Below are 18,887 nucleotides of genomic sequence, written 5' to 3'. Positions count from 1 at the left end.
TCTCCACCACCTGCTGGTTTTTTCAAAGGCCTTTACTTACTAAACTTAAATCCCTGACCTCTTCTCTCTTTCTAGTTATGAACTTCTATTAGCCTACCATAATGTGGTTTAGAATTTTATCTCCCTTCTGTCCACCTTCTGCCCTCCCTTCTGCCCTCCCTTCTGTCCAACCATGTGTTTTCCATTCTCTACCAGTGAATCTCCATCCTGACCATTCTCTATATCTAGGTCATTGGATTAGGAGACATTCAAGAGCAAGGAGGGTTGATAATGTCTCTAAGTTTCAGTTCTCTCATTTATAAAATGAAACTAGAATACCTAGCTTTGCAAGAGTTCTTTGAGGATGAAAATATTAAAACTCATATTAGGATAAGCAGGGTTTGTGGAATCTTTCATGAGAAATAATGTGCATCGGTAGGGAGGAAGAGAAAGGAAAACAAGGGTAAGAGAAGGGATTCCTTTGATGGTTCTTTTTCTCTACCCCTTGCCCCTTCCTATCCTCCTTTCCTTCCTTCCTTTCCTTAGAACAATCTTGGGCCAATTCACTGAAGTACCCTAAAACATCAAGTCGTCTCAAGAACCTAAGAGTCACCTCTCATTTAGTCCTCTGCGTTTTTGGTATCAAATAAAACTCCAAATGGCAAAATGTTTAATAACTATGTAATCTACTGAGCACTTCCTTTGTGTTCTTTTCACATACTGTCTTGTTTAATTTGGAACAATCAGTGCTGTGGTAGGCATTATCCCATTTTAAAAATAAAGGAGCAAAGTCTCAGTAAGTTGCCTAAAATGACAGCGCTGAGGTGAGGCCGAGCTGGTTTCTGATCCATACCCAATTCTAACATCTGTGCCTGCTATGTTTGAAATGTAACCACACACTGTCTCTCTTCTCTACAATACTTTCTACCACCTATTTTTAGTTTTCATCTTCTCACATCTGAATTGTTTCGTAGTTAGTCTCCTCACCAAATGAGCCGATTCACTATGACTAGACTAAGTCTCCATCTCTGTCCTGATCGTGCTATTTCTGTCTGCAAAAGGCCTCTGTTGCTCTCCAGTGCTTCTTCTTTCCATCCTCAGCTGGGGTCTGAGGACAGAGAGATCACTAAACTTCATCAGATTCCCAAGAACACCCTGAATGCAAATCAGTCTTATTTCTTCCCATTCCTCAAATGTGTACCTTCCCTTAGCTCTCCCTGGTCGGTTCCCACCTCACTTTATTTAAATTATTTCCCTTACCCGAAACTAGATTGAGAACTTCATAAGAGTGGGGTCATGTATCATCCTACCAATATATTCCCATGCTGACTGCCATGGTGCTAGTTTTGAAGTAGGAAGTAATTACTTATCTGGAAAATCTTTATGTGGGTCCAAATATGGTGGTTTCTGCTATGGGGTCCTGTGGACATTCATAGGTGACTAGGTGTAAATGATCCATGAACCCCTTCTCGTTCTGCTGGAATGGGTCTCCTAAGTAGAGGGCAGATTTTAAATTCTCCATGTCCCCTGAGGACAAATTGAGAAATTGAAGTATGGCAGATTAACTGGCAGCAAATGTGGAGTTAATGTTGCATCACACCAATCTCTCTATGGGGCAATAGGAGTAGCCTTTGTGGGTCAGGCATCTCCCAAACCATAGGTTAAAAAATTTGCTTAACTCTCAGGAATAGAGAACAAGAGAAATTGTGGTGTCAGGTGCTTGTATATATATGTATGCTTAATAGAGGAAATGATTATAAATGGTGCCTGTATTCAGGAACACAAAATACTATTAGTATGATATTATCTGGCTTTCCATTGACTAAATAAAAATAATTATCCTCAATAAAAATCCTATACCTACTCAAATACATAAATATTTGTCTATCAATCACATATGCCGATATTTTCTAAGTTTTTGTTTTGTTTTTAAAAATTTTATAAACATTTATTTATTTTTGAGAGACAGAGAGAGAGAGCATGAGTGGGGCAGACAGGGAGACACAGAATCTGAAGCAGACTCCAGGCTCTGAGCTGTCAGCACAGAGCCTGATATGGGCTCAAACTCACCAACCTTGAGATCATGACCAGAGCTGAATTCAGATGCTTAACCTACTGAGCCACCCAGGCACCCCTTCTAAGTTTTTTGTTTTTTGCTTTTTTTTAAGTGGGTTCCTAGACATATTCCATGGAGAAAATAAATTTAGGTAAAGTGTCCCTTCTACTATAGTAAAAAAACAAAACACCACCACCAAAAACCTAGAAAACACTTGTAGGAAAAAAAAGGACAGAATTTATTTTGTCAAATTAAAATTTTCCAATCATTTACTTATAAGATGTTTTATTTGGCTAACACATTAAAGGGTTCTACAGGAATCGTGTTTCACAGAAAACATTTAGATAACTTTGCCTCTTCTAACAAACTTTGAATTGACTATGTCCACTTGAAATCGGGTTTCTGAAATCGAAAATAATGGGGTGTTCTGCTTCAGTGAATTGGCCCAAGATCTTGCCAAGGAGAGAAAGGAAGGAAAGGAGGATAGGAAGGGAAAAGGAACCATCAAAGGAATCCCTTCTCTTAGCCTTATTTTCCCTTCCCATTCTCCCTATAATTGTACCTTCTTTCTCATGGAAGTCTCCAAAAGCCCTGTTTATGCTAATGAGTTTTAATATTTTCATCCTCAAAAAAATCTTGTAAAGCTAGGTGTATTAGTTTTATTTTATAAATGAGAGAGTTGAAGCCTAGAGAAATTCTCAAAATTCTTTGCTTTGGATATCTCCTAATCCACTGACCAAAATATTAACTCTTTGCCCATCAGTATAACAAACCTGACCATTAGAATTCATTGCCAAATAGTTTCTTAATACATTATTGTTGATTGGGTGACCACATGCATTACAGATGGGACTCTGAATTTTCATTTACAAAACTGATAATATGTGAAAAATATGTGATTTATCTAATGACCCTGGGTTAATGTCAAAGAAATAACTAAACATCATATAATCATACATTATTTGGTATATGTCACTACACAGTGACAGATGTGCTATTTCAAATGTAAAATTGCTAATATATGCTTTTTGGCCATTAGATAATTGCATAGGCATGGCATTATGATGGTTATATTATATTGCAAATTGAATAAATATGGTGTCTATTTTTAAGAAGTTTGCTATTTAAGGAAAACCAACAACATATATCATCCTTTAAATTCAGCTTTCTCCTAGAAATTTGCAAGTTTATGTGCAGGGAAGATATACTGCAATTATATATATTTTTTCCCATTTTAAAACTCAATAATTTATAAAACTTTCTGAATTATTTCATCATTCCAAATGGCTATGAAGACTTTCCAAAATGTATCCCTTTTCTTCATTTTTTTCCTAACTCTCTTTTCCCTGGTGTTTTCAATCAGTTTATGAAAAACTGTGTAAGCTAGCCAGGTGAAGTCTTACACATTTTCAAAAGGGCAGACATTAGGGAATCATTCAATTCCAAGTGGAAACATCAGAAAGCAAAAGCTATCTGGACAATTAATGTATTGTCACATATACTTTTTCATAAAAATATTTCTGTATGTTAGAAACCTCCATATAGAAAAACAAAAACTATGAAATTGATTAAATACACTGTAAATTACTCCCACTCTTATCTTACTTTTGTCTCATTACAAGCTCTCCTAGTGCGTGTATAATATAATTCAAGGTAAAAATTACTCTTAAATTTCAGGAACACATTTTCCCCCAATAAATTCATTCCAGATAGAGGCAGTTTTTAAACAGTGGGGTTATTTTATATATTTATCCAAGATTCAGGTTGTATCAATATATACACAGATTATAGCAACCAAAGAAATAGCCAAGTCTGATTTTAAACAGTTATAACTGATCTTTTGTGCATTATTCTTTGTGTGCCCTTTGCCTGTTGAACACTCTGGAAAGCTTTATGTATAGTCCTAATTCTACATCTGTAAAAACAGAAAATGCTCATACTGATATCATAGTCTAAGATAACTACCTTGAAAATTGCAGCATTTATTTTTTTTTAATTTCTGTTAAATGTCACAGTTTAAGTGGCTGATTTATTCGATTACACTGAAAATGATGAACATATTTCAGAAGGGTGCAGAAGTTGGAACATCTTACAGGTGTATATGAGTCATTTCAGAAGCTTTAGTTGTTAGCTTTATGTCACCTTTTCTATTGCAGATTTCAGCAACAGAAACATACATGGTCATGAACATTTGCAAGCAGATATTACTATTAAATGCTTCTTATCGTGCAACACTATCAAATACAACTTGCCCCTCTTACTTTTCAAGGTTATTTCTCAATCCAATTGGCTGCCACACCGGGCAACATTGAAAGTGTTTTACATACTTTTGTAGATTGCATCTTTACTATTTACCAAGTCTGTGATCTTGGACAAGACAACTATTCTGAGTCTGAGGGTTTTTTGTTTGTTTGTTTGTTTGTTTGTTTGTTTGTTTTTATCAAGTGGAGATAATAATTCCTATTTGGCTAGATGTTATAAAGTTTAACAGTGTTTGTCAAAGTGCCTTTTAAAGTATGAAGCATCATATATACAGAAGTAAAGCATTTTGTGTATTAGATGAGTATGTATATGCATTTCTTTCTGTGTATGTGTGTATTCTGTCAGCAGCAGCATCTGGGGAGTTGTAAGAAATTCAGAATTTCTGCCTCATCCCAGACTTACTGACTCGAAATTGGCATTTTAAGGTAAACTGAGATTCATGTTAAAGTTTGAAAACCATTGCTACATGAGGTCTCCTTACAGTCTGATCTTTCTCCCTCCACAAAAACAAACATACATGTATGTAGCAACCAGAGGGCTAGGCAAAAGAAGGTAGGTTTATCATCATGAGGTGATAAAAGAGATGTCTAGAATACTTTATATTTTAACTAGAACTGACCATCAACAGTAGTGGAAAGATAGAAGGTGTGAAATGGCTCATTCCTAGAATAGTTTTACTTGTGTCAACAGTGAGGAAGAATGGAAAGTTTGAATTAGATCATCTAAGGAATCCCATCCAGTTTGTAATTCCGCTATATATATATAATCACATATTTATTGACATATACTCTAACCATGAATATTTAATCCTATTTTCAATCTGTATCTTTAGATATGTTTTATATGAGCCCACAGGTGACATATTTTTAATTCCAAAATGTAAAAATATTGCCTTCTAAGTCAATCATAGTGGGCACCTGGTTGAATCAGTCAGTTAAGTGTCTGACTCTTGGTTTCAGCTCAGGTCATGATCTCATGGTTCAGAGGTTCGAGCCCCACTATCAGGTTCTGCACTGGTAGCACAGAGCCTGATAGGGATTCTCTCTCTATCTCTCTCTCTCTCTCTCTGCCCCTCTCCATTGGCACTGTCTCTGTCTCTCTCAAAATAAATAAATAAAATTAAAAAAAAATAAAATAATCTAGTGTTGGTTATCAGATACCGATACATAATTTGCATTCTAATTGCTGTCTCAGTTGCTATTTCATTATTTGCAGAAACTATTAAGGAAAATGTAGAAAATTCGAGATATTTTAGTAGTGCAGCTGAGACTCACTATAATCTCTAAGCAAATCTACTTGACGTGTGAACAACACTGTTATTCAACGGAGGACCGAAGAGTAGTTGCCACGCTTGTCAATACCGTCATTCACTAACACTGAGCTTTTTGGTTCATGCCAAAAGATCAAGGCAAATGTTCTACAGGGTACACTTATTCAAGGAGATGTTTTTTGCTTTTGTTTTAGTTGACATACAGAGAACTGTACATATTTAATATATACAGCTTGATGAGCTTCAAGGTAAATATACACCAGGAAACTACCACCACTATCTACACCATAAGTATAATCTGTATCGCCTCCACAAGTTTCTTCCTGTCCTCTATTTGCTATTATTTTGCATGTGTGATAAGAGCACTTAACTTAATAGGTACCATCTGAGAAAATGTTTAAGTGTAAAATATAGCATTGCTAGCAATAGGCGCTATGGCGTATAGTAGGTCTCTAGGACTTACTCATTTTGCATAACTGAAATTTTGTACCTTTGGATTATGTTGGAGGAGGTCGCCAGAAGATATTACTGTTGGTTGACATGTGAGCTATACCAGGACAATTGGAGGATCCTTGCCACCTTCCCTGTTCTTGGAATATGCATTCTATTCACTGTTCTCATAGCCAGAGGTGTTTCAAAGATGCAGTCTTGAGAGAGCAATGTGTTGTTGAGACCATATGAACTGTCTGTGTGGCTGAACCCCATTTAAGACATCTGTATAAACTTTTACTTTTCTGGTGGGTGAGTGCCAAGATCTACTATCTTGTGAGTGCCCAAGACAAGCCTCGTATATAAGTTCCCTTGTTAAAACAGCCACCTACAAATCTGGAATGGCTTACCTTTTTCTTTAGTTTTTCCTTGCTCTCTGTGTATGGGGGGCTGATTATAGATTTCATCAGAGAATTCCTGAGGATTGCAAACTAGCAGGCTAATACCTCTAAGTTTCCCTTTCTCCCTAACCCCTGGCAACCATTTGTTTACCCATACATAGTGCAAGAAGATAAATCTAAGACATTGTTTTGTCTTCTTTGGAGTTTATGCCCTAAATAAATGAATGTGCTTTGTTGATACATGTTATGTCTATTAAGGTCAAGCATACTATTTGCTCAATTTACTTTTTACGACATACATTTTAGAAGCAGTGGAATTATATTGTCATTGTATGTTTTTAATACCTCAGTTTATCACATTACTAATGTATTGTTTTTTTTCATACTTCAAAGATGTTTATATATTTTCCTTTCTTCCCAACTGCAACGCTTTTTAGATTCATCTTAGAAGGTTTTATACACTAATAATTGAAAGAGTCCATGATACATGAATATCACTACTGATTATTAAGTGAAAAATTCAAAAATTATTTCCAATTTGGGAACTGAAATACCTTCAGGTGAGAAAATAATGGCCAAATTAGAAATAGCTCCAATCCTTGGATATGCAAGAAGGTCGTCCTCGAATTTTCATTCTTACTATGATATTGCCATGGTATTGGCAATCTTTTCCTTAAAAAATGGAAAGAAGACAATAAAATTTAACTATGCCATGTGATACATTAACAATTAAAATAAATAACTATAAAATATATTTTTTAAATTATTCTCTGCAAAAGTTTTTTTGTGATTATATTTACTTTCTATTTCAACTATTCTGACATTTATTTTTAAATTTTTTTTATATGTTTTTATTTTTGAGACAGAGAGAGACAGAACATGAGCAGGGGAGGGGCAGAGAGAGAGGGAGACACAGAATCTGAAGCAGGCTCCAGGCTCTGAGCTGTCAATACGGAGCCAGATGCAGGGCTCTAACCCACAGACTGTGAGATCATGACCTGAGCTGAGGTTCGATGTTCAACCGACTGAGCCACCCAGGCACCCCATGACATTTATTTTTAAATCATTAGATTTTATATGAGGTATCATATCTTTATGTATTTACCATATCATATAAATTATACAAAGTAAAGTTTTAGATCCCATCAGCCCTCAGCCACTGCTGCACAAGGATTTTGAAAAGAAAAAAAAAAAAAAAGGAATGATCAGATCTCTGTAGCTCATTTGGGGAGAACACTATTTAAATTTGTTCTTAACATAAGGCTGAAATTAATCTTGATTTCCCGTCAAATGTACAGGGATTTTACAATATAGTTCATAATAGTGTTTAACTCCTCTAGGGTACGAGTTAAGATAAACAAGTCACTGACAGTGTTTATCTATAAATATAGCAGATGGTGTGGGACCGAGGTTGGTTATTAACTCTGCCGACTTTAATTTCATGGTTATAAAACATTGTAAACCTCACTGTTTATAAAAGGCAGAAGAGAATCTCCAATGGGCTTCAGTAGCCAAGAAACCCTCTGTAACATTAATCTCTCTAACTGATATTCGGTATCCTCCTAGGGGGCAATATTTAAGATTGTGGAGTGATTGCTAGACACATTAAAAATTTCACTGGGATCATTAGCTAACATTTCTGTCATTGATCTATTATAACTTTGTTAATGAGTTCCATGTGAGTGAAATTTAGTGAATGAGACGATTCTTTCTAAATTTTGCTAGGTTAATGTTTAACAATCACTTTAGGAAGATATATTTAAAAGGTAGCCTAATTTGTCAAAATAGTGACCTTTTTTCTTATGCAAAGATGAATCATTGTACCTAACTAGACTAAATGTACTTAGGGATAGAATTTCATAAAGGAAAATATAGCATCATTCACATAATTATCCAATGTACATTATATACGTTTACATTCGAACCATGAATCTGCCTCAAAATGCTATAGAATTAAAACATTTTTAAATGTTTACAACATCACAAAATGCCATAGATTTTTTTCTTTTTCTTTTTTCTTTTTCTTTTCTTTTTTCTTTTAGAGAGAAAGAGAACATGAGTGGGGGAAAGGGTCAGAGGGGCAGAGAAAGAGAATCTTAAACAGGCTCCACACCCAGCATGGAGTCTGACACGGGGCTATCTCAGGACCCTTGAATTATGACCTGAGCTGAAATCAAGAGTTGGACACTTAACCAACTGAGCCACCATAGAATTTTTTTAAAGTAAAACTACTCTTCATATTCTGAATTGATTTGAATTAAACTTTTAATATAAGTTGTTTCACTAAAATTTGTAAGATAAATTTGATTAAGATTCATCCAAAAAAAGAAACCACTAGTATAAAAATGGTATTTGAAATAGCTCAATTTTTCTATTCTAACTTTAGTGAACAACAAAAAGTATTTTATAACCAAAAAATTGAAAAAAAATTGCACAATCTACCTTTATTACTTTTACATTTAGAAGAGTAATGTAAACCGATTGCATTACAGATTTTTCAGTTCCTAAGAAAGACTTCTAGAAATATATAATAATCCAATATGTAAATCAGAGATTTAAAAATCTTGAGCTAAAATATTTTCACTGCATTAGAGTTTAGACTTCTTGAAAAGAGGTTTTCTAATAAAAAAAAAAAAACCCTCACTTTTCTACCTCTTATGTTTGGCTCCTTCTCTTGGCCCCACCCTGAGACCTTTGTTACTGATCTGAAGTCTGTCTTCTGTGCTTTCTGGTGATTATTCCTAACATAGACCTCAAATGTTGGCTTCCAAGCAGTTGGCTTCTGAACACCAGCAACGCCAGGTGGAGAGAGGATGGAATGGGACTAATGGTAATATGTCTTCTCATCTCCCTTCCTACTCAAACCCTATTGTCACTCATTGTCATCAGATGTATTTCCACTATGTGATGCACTCATTTCTACAAACAGCAGTCTACTCATACTTAGTGTTCCAGTTCTCAAAGTACATGAAACAATCAGAGAGGACAGCAAATCCTGTCTCAAGAGGAAGATTTATCTCATGAGATCCTCCACCTTTTTGAAAGACTCAAATTTTACCTGAATCTTCATCATCAAAGACATTGGTTATTGGGCTATTGGTATGTTTGACATTCATATTTGCATTGAATTGAGTCAAAGCTAGGAGTGATTTCACTTCAAATTATCAGTGAAAGGCACCTAAAATGAACCTGTTAATTAATTTTAAGGATCACACATTTTTCTCTTGTGAATTGTGAAGTAAGTTAGAAATGCTTTTAGCAAAATACTCCCATGAAGGCTACGGCCATAGAGCAGCCAGGAGTTTCCCCTAAGGGTAACAAAAAATAGGTAGCAACAATAGAAATTGAAGGAATTTAAAAGAGACATAATAGTGAAATAAGTAAAGTTGGATGTTGAAGTCTGAGTGGTGGGGTGAACAGAGTGATTGTAGTTTAGAAAGTCTATTGGAATTCATAAATACAGTGAGTCTTAGGGAGAATTGATATTGTTAAAATCACATTAAAACAACAATTCTTGTAAAAAAAGGAATCTTTTCTTTATCATAATGGGTAGCCTAAACTTGCTGCTTTTTCCCCCTAGTCTTTGTATAAAGTGCAATGAACTGTCATAAAGTGTAATCCACTTTTCTAATTATCATTTGGAAAAAAAAAAAGACAAAACAGTTTCTGTAAAGAAATGATCTGATTAAAAGGTAGAAAAAAGAGGTGTTAAAATGTAAGGAGAGTGCTCCCACTTTTATCTTTATCAGATTTTATTAAGATAGTGTGATAAATAAATCGCTGCTCTGTAATACAATATAAAGCAAATTGCAACCCATGGAGAAAAAGTAATGTGAAACATTTAAATACTGTAATCTCATTTTCATTATTCTCTTTCAGATTACCCGACCCTGTCTAATGTCAAAGGCATTGCATTGCATAAAAGAAAACATGCGAAGGAAATAACTCTAAGTGGATTTCATTCCCCCTTCAATGGTCAGTTAAAAAAATATATCCTCTATTTTTACTATTTATTCTCACTAAAAATCCGTTAACTTTTTTTTTTAAAATCTTGTGTTTCTAGGAGAAGTAATCTATGCTGTCATGTGCATGACAGTCACCTGTGGAATCCTTCTCCTGGTTATGCTCAAGCTGAGGTAACTGGATACAACTCAGAAGGGAAGGGCTGGAACAGAATCAGCCTAGTTAAAGCACATTTCACAATGGCAGACTTTACAAAGGGCCTGAGAATGAAAGCTTCTCAGTTAAGACATACTAAATCATTTTTTAATGTGGGATAGGTCCATGGAAATGTTACTCTAAGTCTTCACATGCAAGAGAAATGTGATCAGGGAGAATTTTTTTATGTTGCATTTTACAAGCACATGTGCATTGTTCCCCCCAATTAAACTGTTATCAATCTTTCCCCTGGTTTTCCTACAAAATCCGAGTTGAACTTTGCTGCATTCCTTATTCAAATCATTTGCAGAATTGATCAGCTAACAGCACGGAGCTGTTGTGTGCTTCACACAGTTTATATTTACCTAAAGATTTCCTCTTCCCTCTAATTTCTTATGTGCAAAAAAACTTTGTTCATGTTTTAATATGCAATTATTAAAAGAGAGATTTAATGAGGCCTCCCAAGGACCCTTAGAAAGACTTATTACTATTTCCTGACATTCATACACTCTTTCCAAATCTTTTTCCTTGGCTGCCCTCGTTGCTGGAATGCGGTAATGTTCCAGCGGCCATGCGAGACTTAACATTAGCGATATATCAATCTCTAGATTTCTAAATGTCCAAGGTCTAAATTTTTCCACTTATTTAACATTGACAAATAGGTATAAATGGTGTCCATCTGCTTACCTTTCATTTAAGAAAACTCGTATTTATAAATCAATGATGTTCATTTGCTTATTCATTATACATGTGTGTATAGTTGCATATAATTTGAGTATCATGTAATGAAGAAATATATGTCTGTTTGCATATATGAATATATATCATGTACACACACACACACACACACACGTAAAATACTTAACAGTATGATGAGGCCTAGCAAAGAGCACCAGCAATAGACATTTCTCTGATGACATTCACAGAAGAGGACTCCGTAAACTACCCAGTGCGTGCATACGTGTTGCTCCTTCAGAAAACTGGCGCTGTTGAGGCCTTGACAACCAGGCAGATAAAATCAAAGACTTAAATGAGGAGGTGTAGGGCAGTACCAAGAGCTCAGGCATAGGAGTCTATGTTCTGACTAAAGATATTCAAATGTATTTATTTTGAAATGTAATATACACTTGTTGGATCCCACTCCACTGAACCATTAACTTGGAGCTTACCAACACCAGTACCCAAACGCATTGTTTTTCTCCAAGGCTTTAAAAGCTGTATTTGTATGAGAAGATGTTTCTTGGGTTCCAAAATATAGTTTAAAGGCCAAATAATTAGAATCATTTTCTAAGGGGGAAAATGACATTGGGATTTATTAAACTTAACTTTATTTGGTTTAAAATATTTGAGAGCACTGTTCAGTTACTGGGCCTACCTAGACATTCCATCACAGACATATTGTTCAGAGAGGCACAGATGGTTTTCTAGCCTAGCAAAAATCTTATCTTAATTGTTCTGAATCTTTATTTCTTAGGCAAACATAATGTGTAAAGTTAATATCTACCACACAGGCCAGTCAGTTTTTACAGATTACCGTTGTGCCACAAATAAATAAGGTGTTGCCTATTGAAATTCCCTGTGTGTTAGCTGTAAGTTCATTTCCTTTCTCATTTGCATAGAAAGGCCTCTCCCTTCATTGCATGAAACTGTGGATGTTTTAGACAAAAATCTTGAATTTACTGTAATGTGTATTTTAAGGCAAATCGTTCATACTCTTAAGTATACCACATTTAGTTACAAATTATTTTCTATACAATTTAAAATTGATCCTTAACCCTTAATCTGAATGATCCAGAAAGTAAATGATCTAGGTTAAGTAAATGACAAAATTATACGCTGTCATGAAAAGAACAAAGCAAACAAAAGCATCAGTAACAACAAAGCTCATGTTACCCTACATCTGGAGATGACTGGTGCTTCATTAATGAAAGAAGGCTGATAGGCACTTCAGACATTGTTCCCTCTCTTAGTGGTCAGTCAGGTTTAATCCATGTGAATACCTTCTGCAACACAGCTTAGCATTTTTACATTTGTTTCATGTTATGCAAAATTAAAATAACCCTCAGTCTTCAGAGAAATTTGCAGAGAAACCAATAACTTAAATTTTAATATTTAAAATTTAAAAATTAAATAAAGATAAATAATTGGAAACTTAAATGTAATTTAAAAGATTCTTTAAAAAATGATTTCTTGGCAATCACAGTTAAATGCATGATGCTTCTTAGAAAGACCATAAGATATTTGACTATTGGGACTTTACATTCAGAAACTTGATTATGTTTTTCTCTCTGGGCATAGAATCCATCCAAAACTAAGCACACAGAAGCTCATTTGTAAAAATCATGAGAATGGCATGTTGTTAACTTTTACTTTTACTTTTATATAGAACTTCCAGAATATCAAGTCAAACAAGAGATCATTCACCAGTCCAAATACTGGAGGAATTATGATTCATTAAGAGTCACGGATCATTAACAATCACTTTCTTTACAGGAAGTCTTTGTACCAGTCAACAGAATATCCTATCTGCCATCAATAAGGAAAATGTGAAGATGGATCTGATGATATTAGATCGTTAGTATAATAATATAAGAAATGGAATTATGGCATGGTGTTAGATTTACTTTTGTCTTAAGAAGATATTCGAGTAAAAATATCTGGTGGTATCTTTTATGACATTGGTAGAAAATTTAAGTCTCCCTTGAAGGCAAAATGTGTTATCCCAAGTTACAGTCTGCCTAATTTGTTTCATGGTAAATTTGAATCCATGTAATAGTAATTAGTTGCATCAAAATATGACATATTACGGTTAGCAGGGTTTTTTTCTGATCAATTTTACAAATTCCCATTGGCTTGCCAAAAGTAAAATGCTAATAGATATATCCAGTATAATTTGTTATTTGTGTATTCTTACTAAGTTTCACATCACACATCATGGTATCTTTGTTTTTTGTAACTTAAATACTGTAGAATTTTGCTTTTGTAACTTGGTATCTTTATTTCATACAAAAATGTAGAACAACACATTGCCTGAAAAAAATCAATATGCATTTTAATAATGACATACTTCATTTGTGAATTTAATTTTTTCTATGTTAATTACTGTGAACTTCTTTGGTAACAAAGTAATACTATAATTGTATATTCTATATTGTTACTTTTGGCCAGATTTGGCAGCAGAGTGCAATTGTGATTAGAAAATTGTGAACAAGTTGTTTGTTAGTTTAGTTTTTGGTATATATATGTTTTTCAACTCTCTGCAATCACGTTAATACCCACTGCTATGAATGAATAGGAGGTTTCATTATCCACAGTGGCACAGAGACACAAATATTCAATAATCTGAGAATATTAATAAATAGTGATATATTCACACTTAAAGGTTGAATATTTTCTGTTTCGTCTCATATCTATTGCTATGTTTCTATTGTTTACTGTGCTTCAGATTAAATAGTCTATATTAAATTAAATTTGAAGTTACCATTTGGCTGTCATTACTCAAAGTAACTGAAAAAGCTATCCTTTATCTTTTAAAACAGGGAAGAATGATTTGGTGAGTCACAAATCTCCCTCAAGGAGTTCTACATATTGAAGAGTCTTTGAGCTCTCTACGTTATGTGAAGAGAATGTAGACACTTCTTTCTCCAATCCCTGCCATTTAACATGGGCTTGCTAATGTCCTGGAAACAGAAACTGTTTCTGGAAAACTGAGGAAAGAAGTCAAGTTGCTTTTAGAAATATGTTCATGTACAGCAGAGAAGGTGAGGACAGTGTGAAATAGATGATGCCCTTATAAAACAGAATCTTGTCTCCTAGACCAGCAAGAATGAACAGGCCATTGGGGGTAGAGTTGCAGAAGCAGGAATCCACATGCAGCATTTGGAGAACTTTAAAGAATCAGCTGTCTCTTGACAGGGAGTCCAAATTGAGAAAATATGGAACATAAAACTGACAAACACCATGACTGAGACACAAAAGGTCCTTAAACATGTGGCTCAGAAGTCAAGATACCATAAATGTGGCTTTCCGGCCCCTTCAGAGCATGGCCCACAAGCCACCCCCATCTTTCATTCTTCTGTTCTTTAGAAAGCCTTTCCTCACAGCCTTTCCCTACTCTGTAGTTAGGTACTCCTGCTCAGTGCTTCCCCATCTTAGGCTACTATATCTTACTGCAATTTATTTTTCATCATTGTTTTTCTTAGTAAATTGTAAACATGCTGATTGAATCTGTTGGTTCATCTCTGATATCCCTTGCTTTACACATTTAATAAAAACTGTTTAATGAATGAATTGGAAAGCTATAAAGTGCCACACAATAGTTTGAAACAAGGGAGTGACATCCAATATATGAATGAGAAGAAGCAGGCAGGCAGAAATGGAAATGATGGACTGAAGATGGCGAACACTGATGTCAGTGTGCTAAAAATGCACTGCAGTGTTGAGCTAGGAAATATTGAAAACCCTGGGCGCCTGGGTGGCTCAGTCGGTTGAATGTCAGACTTTGGCTCAGGTCATGATCTCCTGGTTCATGAGTTCAAGCCCCAAGTCAGAACCTGGAGCCTGTTTTGGATTCTGTGTCTCCCTCTCTCTCTCTGCCCCTCCCCCTCACATACGCTGTCTCTCTCTCTCTAAGAAAAACAACCATTAAAAACTTAAAAAAATATTGAAAACTTGCATTAACCCATATGTTCAACACATATTTACTGAACATGTACTATATACCAGCATTGTACTAGGCACTGGAGATAGAGTTCTGAACAAAGTCTTCTTGGAAATTTGAAAAACATACAAATAAAGACAGTAGTTTGTAAAAGTGCTATATACAACTAAGAAATGATAAGCTGAAGGAAAAACAAATGATAGGCTCAGGTGTCAGTAAAGTGATGTTAAAGGTAAGTAGCCGTGACGGGAGAGAGCAGCATGTGCATAAATGTTTCATAAACAGAATGGATAGCAAGTCGGGATGAAATGTTTGCGAGAAGAATGTTGTAGAGATCATGGTAGGAACAGAGATTAAGAGTAGCCTTCTGGTTTGTTGTGCCATTGGGTAAACTATGGCACTCTCTAGAAAATCAGTTCACATAGGGGGAAGATGAACTTGGAATGGGAAAAGGCAGTATGGCAGTTACCTTCAGATCTGTTCTTCCCTTTGTTCACCTTGTATATACTCCAGGAGGCTGACCTGTATGAAATATAGGTTCTCTTGTCCTCCAGCCTCCAGTTGGGTTCAGACAATAGTGAAAAGATGGGAGGAAATATTCCCCTGAATCCCTCCATAAAGGCCTACCTTGGGCTGGCTGCCTCCCTTGACAGAATGTCACAGTTTCTATCAGTGTGGCGTATTCTATAAGAATCTTTCCTTCTGTGTTCCAGAAACATTTCCTTTTCCCTTCAGCATTAGCAGTATTAATGAGTAACTCAGCTGTTACTAGTCTTGAGTTCCTGAGTTACAGCATTACCCCTCCTGGTGTTCTGGTGTTCTACAACTACCTACACCTGTGTAAAGACTCCCTCAATCAAATACTTTTAGAGTCCTCCCGTTTTAGATAACTTGAAATTTATATTAATTTGAGGATACTATTTGTTTCCTTTTGGATCCCGAATTATCCTGGTAATTAGGGGGATATCCAAGTGGAGGTATCTAGTAGCCAACCAGAAAATATGGCTGCAGGACTGAGATCTGAGCTAGTTCCATTGACTTTAGAGTTTTCTAGGATCTTCCTTACATACCTCTCTCCCCAGATGAGAAAACAAGTTTACCACCAGATGGTGCCTGTGATTTCTGGAAAAAAAAATTGGGAGAAGAGTTGCCAAACCACAGACTTCTCAGAAAAATTCAAACCTTGATGAAATTCCCTCTACTAGTCTGGCTATTTCAGTTGTAAGTTTTTGTGCCTCTAGCTCCTTCTGCATAATTTACCCACAGCCTCTTTTTCTCCCCAGAAGTGTTTGCATAAAATCCTACAGGCACAAGGAGTCAGCAGGGTGGTATCAGCTGAAACTCAGCAAGGTCAATCAGAAAGACTTGCTGGGAAGGGATTTAAGGCGGAAGGAAGGACTTTGTAGTTGTTGTAAAGGTGGGGTCATATCTTTTCCTACTTCTGATTTCTCTGTGAGAGTTCTGGAAACATCTTGTGGGACTTATTGAAACGTGCATCCCTTTCGTTGCCACGTACAGTGAAATGAAGATAATTTAAAGAGTAAGTGAAGGTTTCTTTTTACTTTTTTTAGAACAATCAAAATTGTGAGCTCTATAGCCAAAGAATAAAATCTAAGGAACCGATGGTCGTAATGATGGCACCACTGCTTTAAGGGCATGCCAGCTTAGCATGTACATTTGGTGCGTAACCACTAGTATTTTTACATGTCCTTGTCTAGTATTTCACACTTTGCTCCTCTTTAAAATTTTGAGATGAGTACTTGGCTGTAATCATTTACTACACTTGGGTTTCACAAGTTACTCCTTCAGTGCTGTTTTCGGACTTGAGTGTTCATTCAGACCACACTGGTTGCACCCAGAAACTTATTGTTGTAGAATGGATGTTTCCAAAGCTTTTCTTCACAAATGAGTTTCAGTAAAGGTATTCTCCTTAATCGGGGATTTATAACACAGATACTTACTATCTTTGTTGTACAGAAAGAAGGCAAATAGGCCTTTAAAATAGCAATTTAAAGTTTTAGTTAGACAAGATTGTCAAATTTATTTTTAGACAAAGCCATAAAACTTCATAAAACTGTGGAATTTCTCCAGCTAGTGCATACAATTATGTCAATTTGTCTATTAACCTATGAAAAATGTAACTGTCCATTTTGAGCATAATAGCCTATTTGCTATCGGCATATAACTTGAATTTTACCAGAGACAGCAGGGACAATTAGGTAAAATATTTTATAAATCTTTTATGTCTAGGTAAAAAAAACACAATTATAAATACAAAACAGCCATCTTTAAGGTACAGTTCTTCATTTGCAAGCCTAGGGTTTGCTGTGGACATATGTTTACAGTACTAATTAAGGAGTTTTTAATTTCTCATGTAGTATTTTGTGTGTGTTTTCATGAAGTCATTTTCTGTTTTCTTAAAAATACTTGATTTCCTTTATGCAATGGTTTAATATTTTTAACACAAAGATCATTGTTTTATTTCCTATGGATAGAAGTTCTTAAAAAGAAAAGGGTTGAGGAGGATGCATTTTCATGATTATTAAAACAGTATTTTCAAAAAATATGAGGAAAAAGAAAATGGATGCATATGTACTTAGGATGGCTAAATAATATACTTTGAGACTTTACTGAAATGTCTATTATGTTGTATAATTGGTTTTACAGAAATATAAGGTGAGTATATTTTTATTAAAAGTTTACATTATATATATATATATATTTCTTTTTTGAGACAGCAAGTATGCATGTGCATACATGAGCAGGGGAGGGGCAGAGGGTGAAGGAATCGGTCTTAAGTTTCATGCCCAAGCGTGGAGCTCTACACGAGGCTTGATTTCACCACCTTGAGATCATGACCTGACCCAAAATCAAAAGTCAGATGCCTAACCAGCTGAGCCATCCAGGTGCCCCAACATTTATTATATTCAATATTGTGAAACAAACACAATTGCTGCCCTTGTTCCCAGAAATCCTAATTTAGTGAGTTCTTGAAGGTAATGTGCCTCCTAAGAATAGCAGAAGTTATTATTAGGGCATTGTAAACATAAGCAAAGAAATAGTTATAAACACAAAAGTAGAATTAGTCCTCAAGGAAGTATCCATACGCATCAACGATCTATGATGAATAAAGTAACTTAATTTTGGTTTTGGTAGAATTGTAAGTCATTGAGATCTGGAAATGATGTTATTGACTTGGTGGAGACAGAAGCCCACTGATAGTGGAGTGAAGAGAAATAAGTGAGAATATGAAGACAACGAATATAGACCAGTGTTAGAAGTTTTGCTCCTAAAGATAGAATTATAACAGAGGTGTATATGTGAAGTTTGTGTTAGTGTGAAGGCATCAACTGCTAACTAAGAGGAATAGATGGGAGAAGGAAGAGACATTTTAAACTGATAATTTTGGAATGGATAAATTCATTATGGAAATATTCTAGAGGAAACATTTCTAAGCTAATCTTGGTTCAAATCTTTGTTGGCCCTTGTTTGGGTCAAATTACTGAACTTCTGAAGTTTTGCTTCCCTTAACTTTGAAATAAGATTAATAGAATTTATCTTATAAGGTTTTGAAAGGAATAAAAATTATGTTTATATCCTGCCTGGCATGTGCTAAGAAGTGTATGTGGGCTTTCTACTATATAATTACTTAGAATCACCTGGGATATTTTT

General features: G+C 35.2%; 1 protein-coding gene across 4 annotated transcripts in view; it reads left to right on the top strand.

Annotated features, from left to right (window-relative positions):
• GFRAL (GDNF family receptor alpha like) overlaps window positions 1-14,062 on the top strand; it is a 62,351-nt gene extending 48,289 nt beyond the window's left edge. For 2 of the 4 annotated variants that reach the window (XM_053222667.1, XM_053222666.1), the window contains 3 exons: window positions 10,277-10,372; window positions 10,461-10,533; window positions 12,942-14,061. In XM_053222667.1, the coding sequence (XP_053078642.1) occupies window positions 10,277-10,372; window positions 10,461-10,533; window positions 12,942-13,005 (233 nt within the window). In that variant the 3' untranslated portion in view covers window positions 13,006-14,061. Of the gene's footprint in view, window positions 1-10,276; window positions 10,373-10,460; window positions 10,534-12,941 lie in introns of all 4 variants that reach the window. The other 2 variants (XM_053222665.1, XM_027057549.2) reach the window with 2 other exon arrangements.
• Window positions 14,063-18,887: the final 4,825 nt, after the last annotated feature.

Source organism: Acinonyx jubatus, chromosome B2 (assembly GCF_027475565.1).
Source record: "Acinonyx jubatus isolate Ajub_Pintada_27869175 chromosome B2, VMU_Ajub_asm_v1.0, whole genome shotgun sequence".
NCBI classification, from domain to species: Eukaryota; Metazoa; Chordata; class Mammalia; order Carnivora; family Felidae; genus Acinonyx; species Acinonyx jubatus.
Note: the sequence above shows the minus strand (reverse complement) of the source record. Positions and strands in the feature narration are given on the sequence as shown.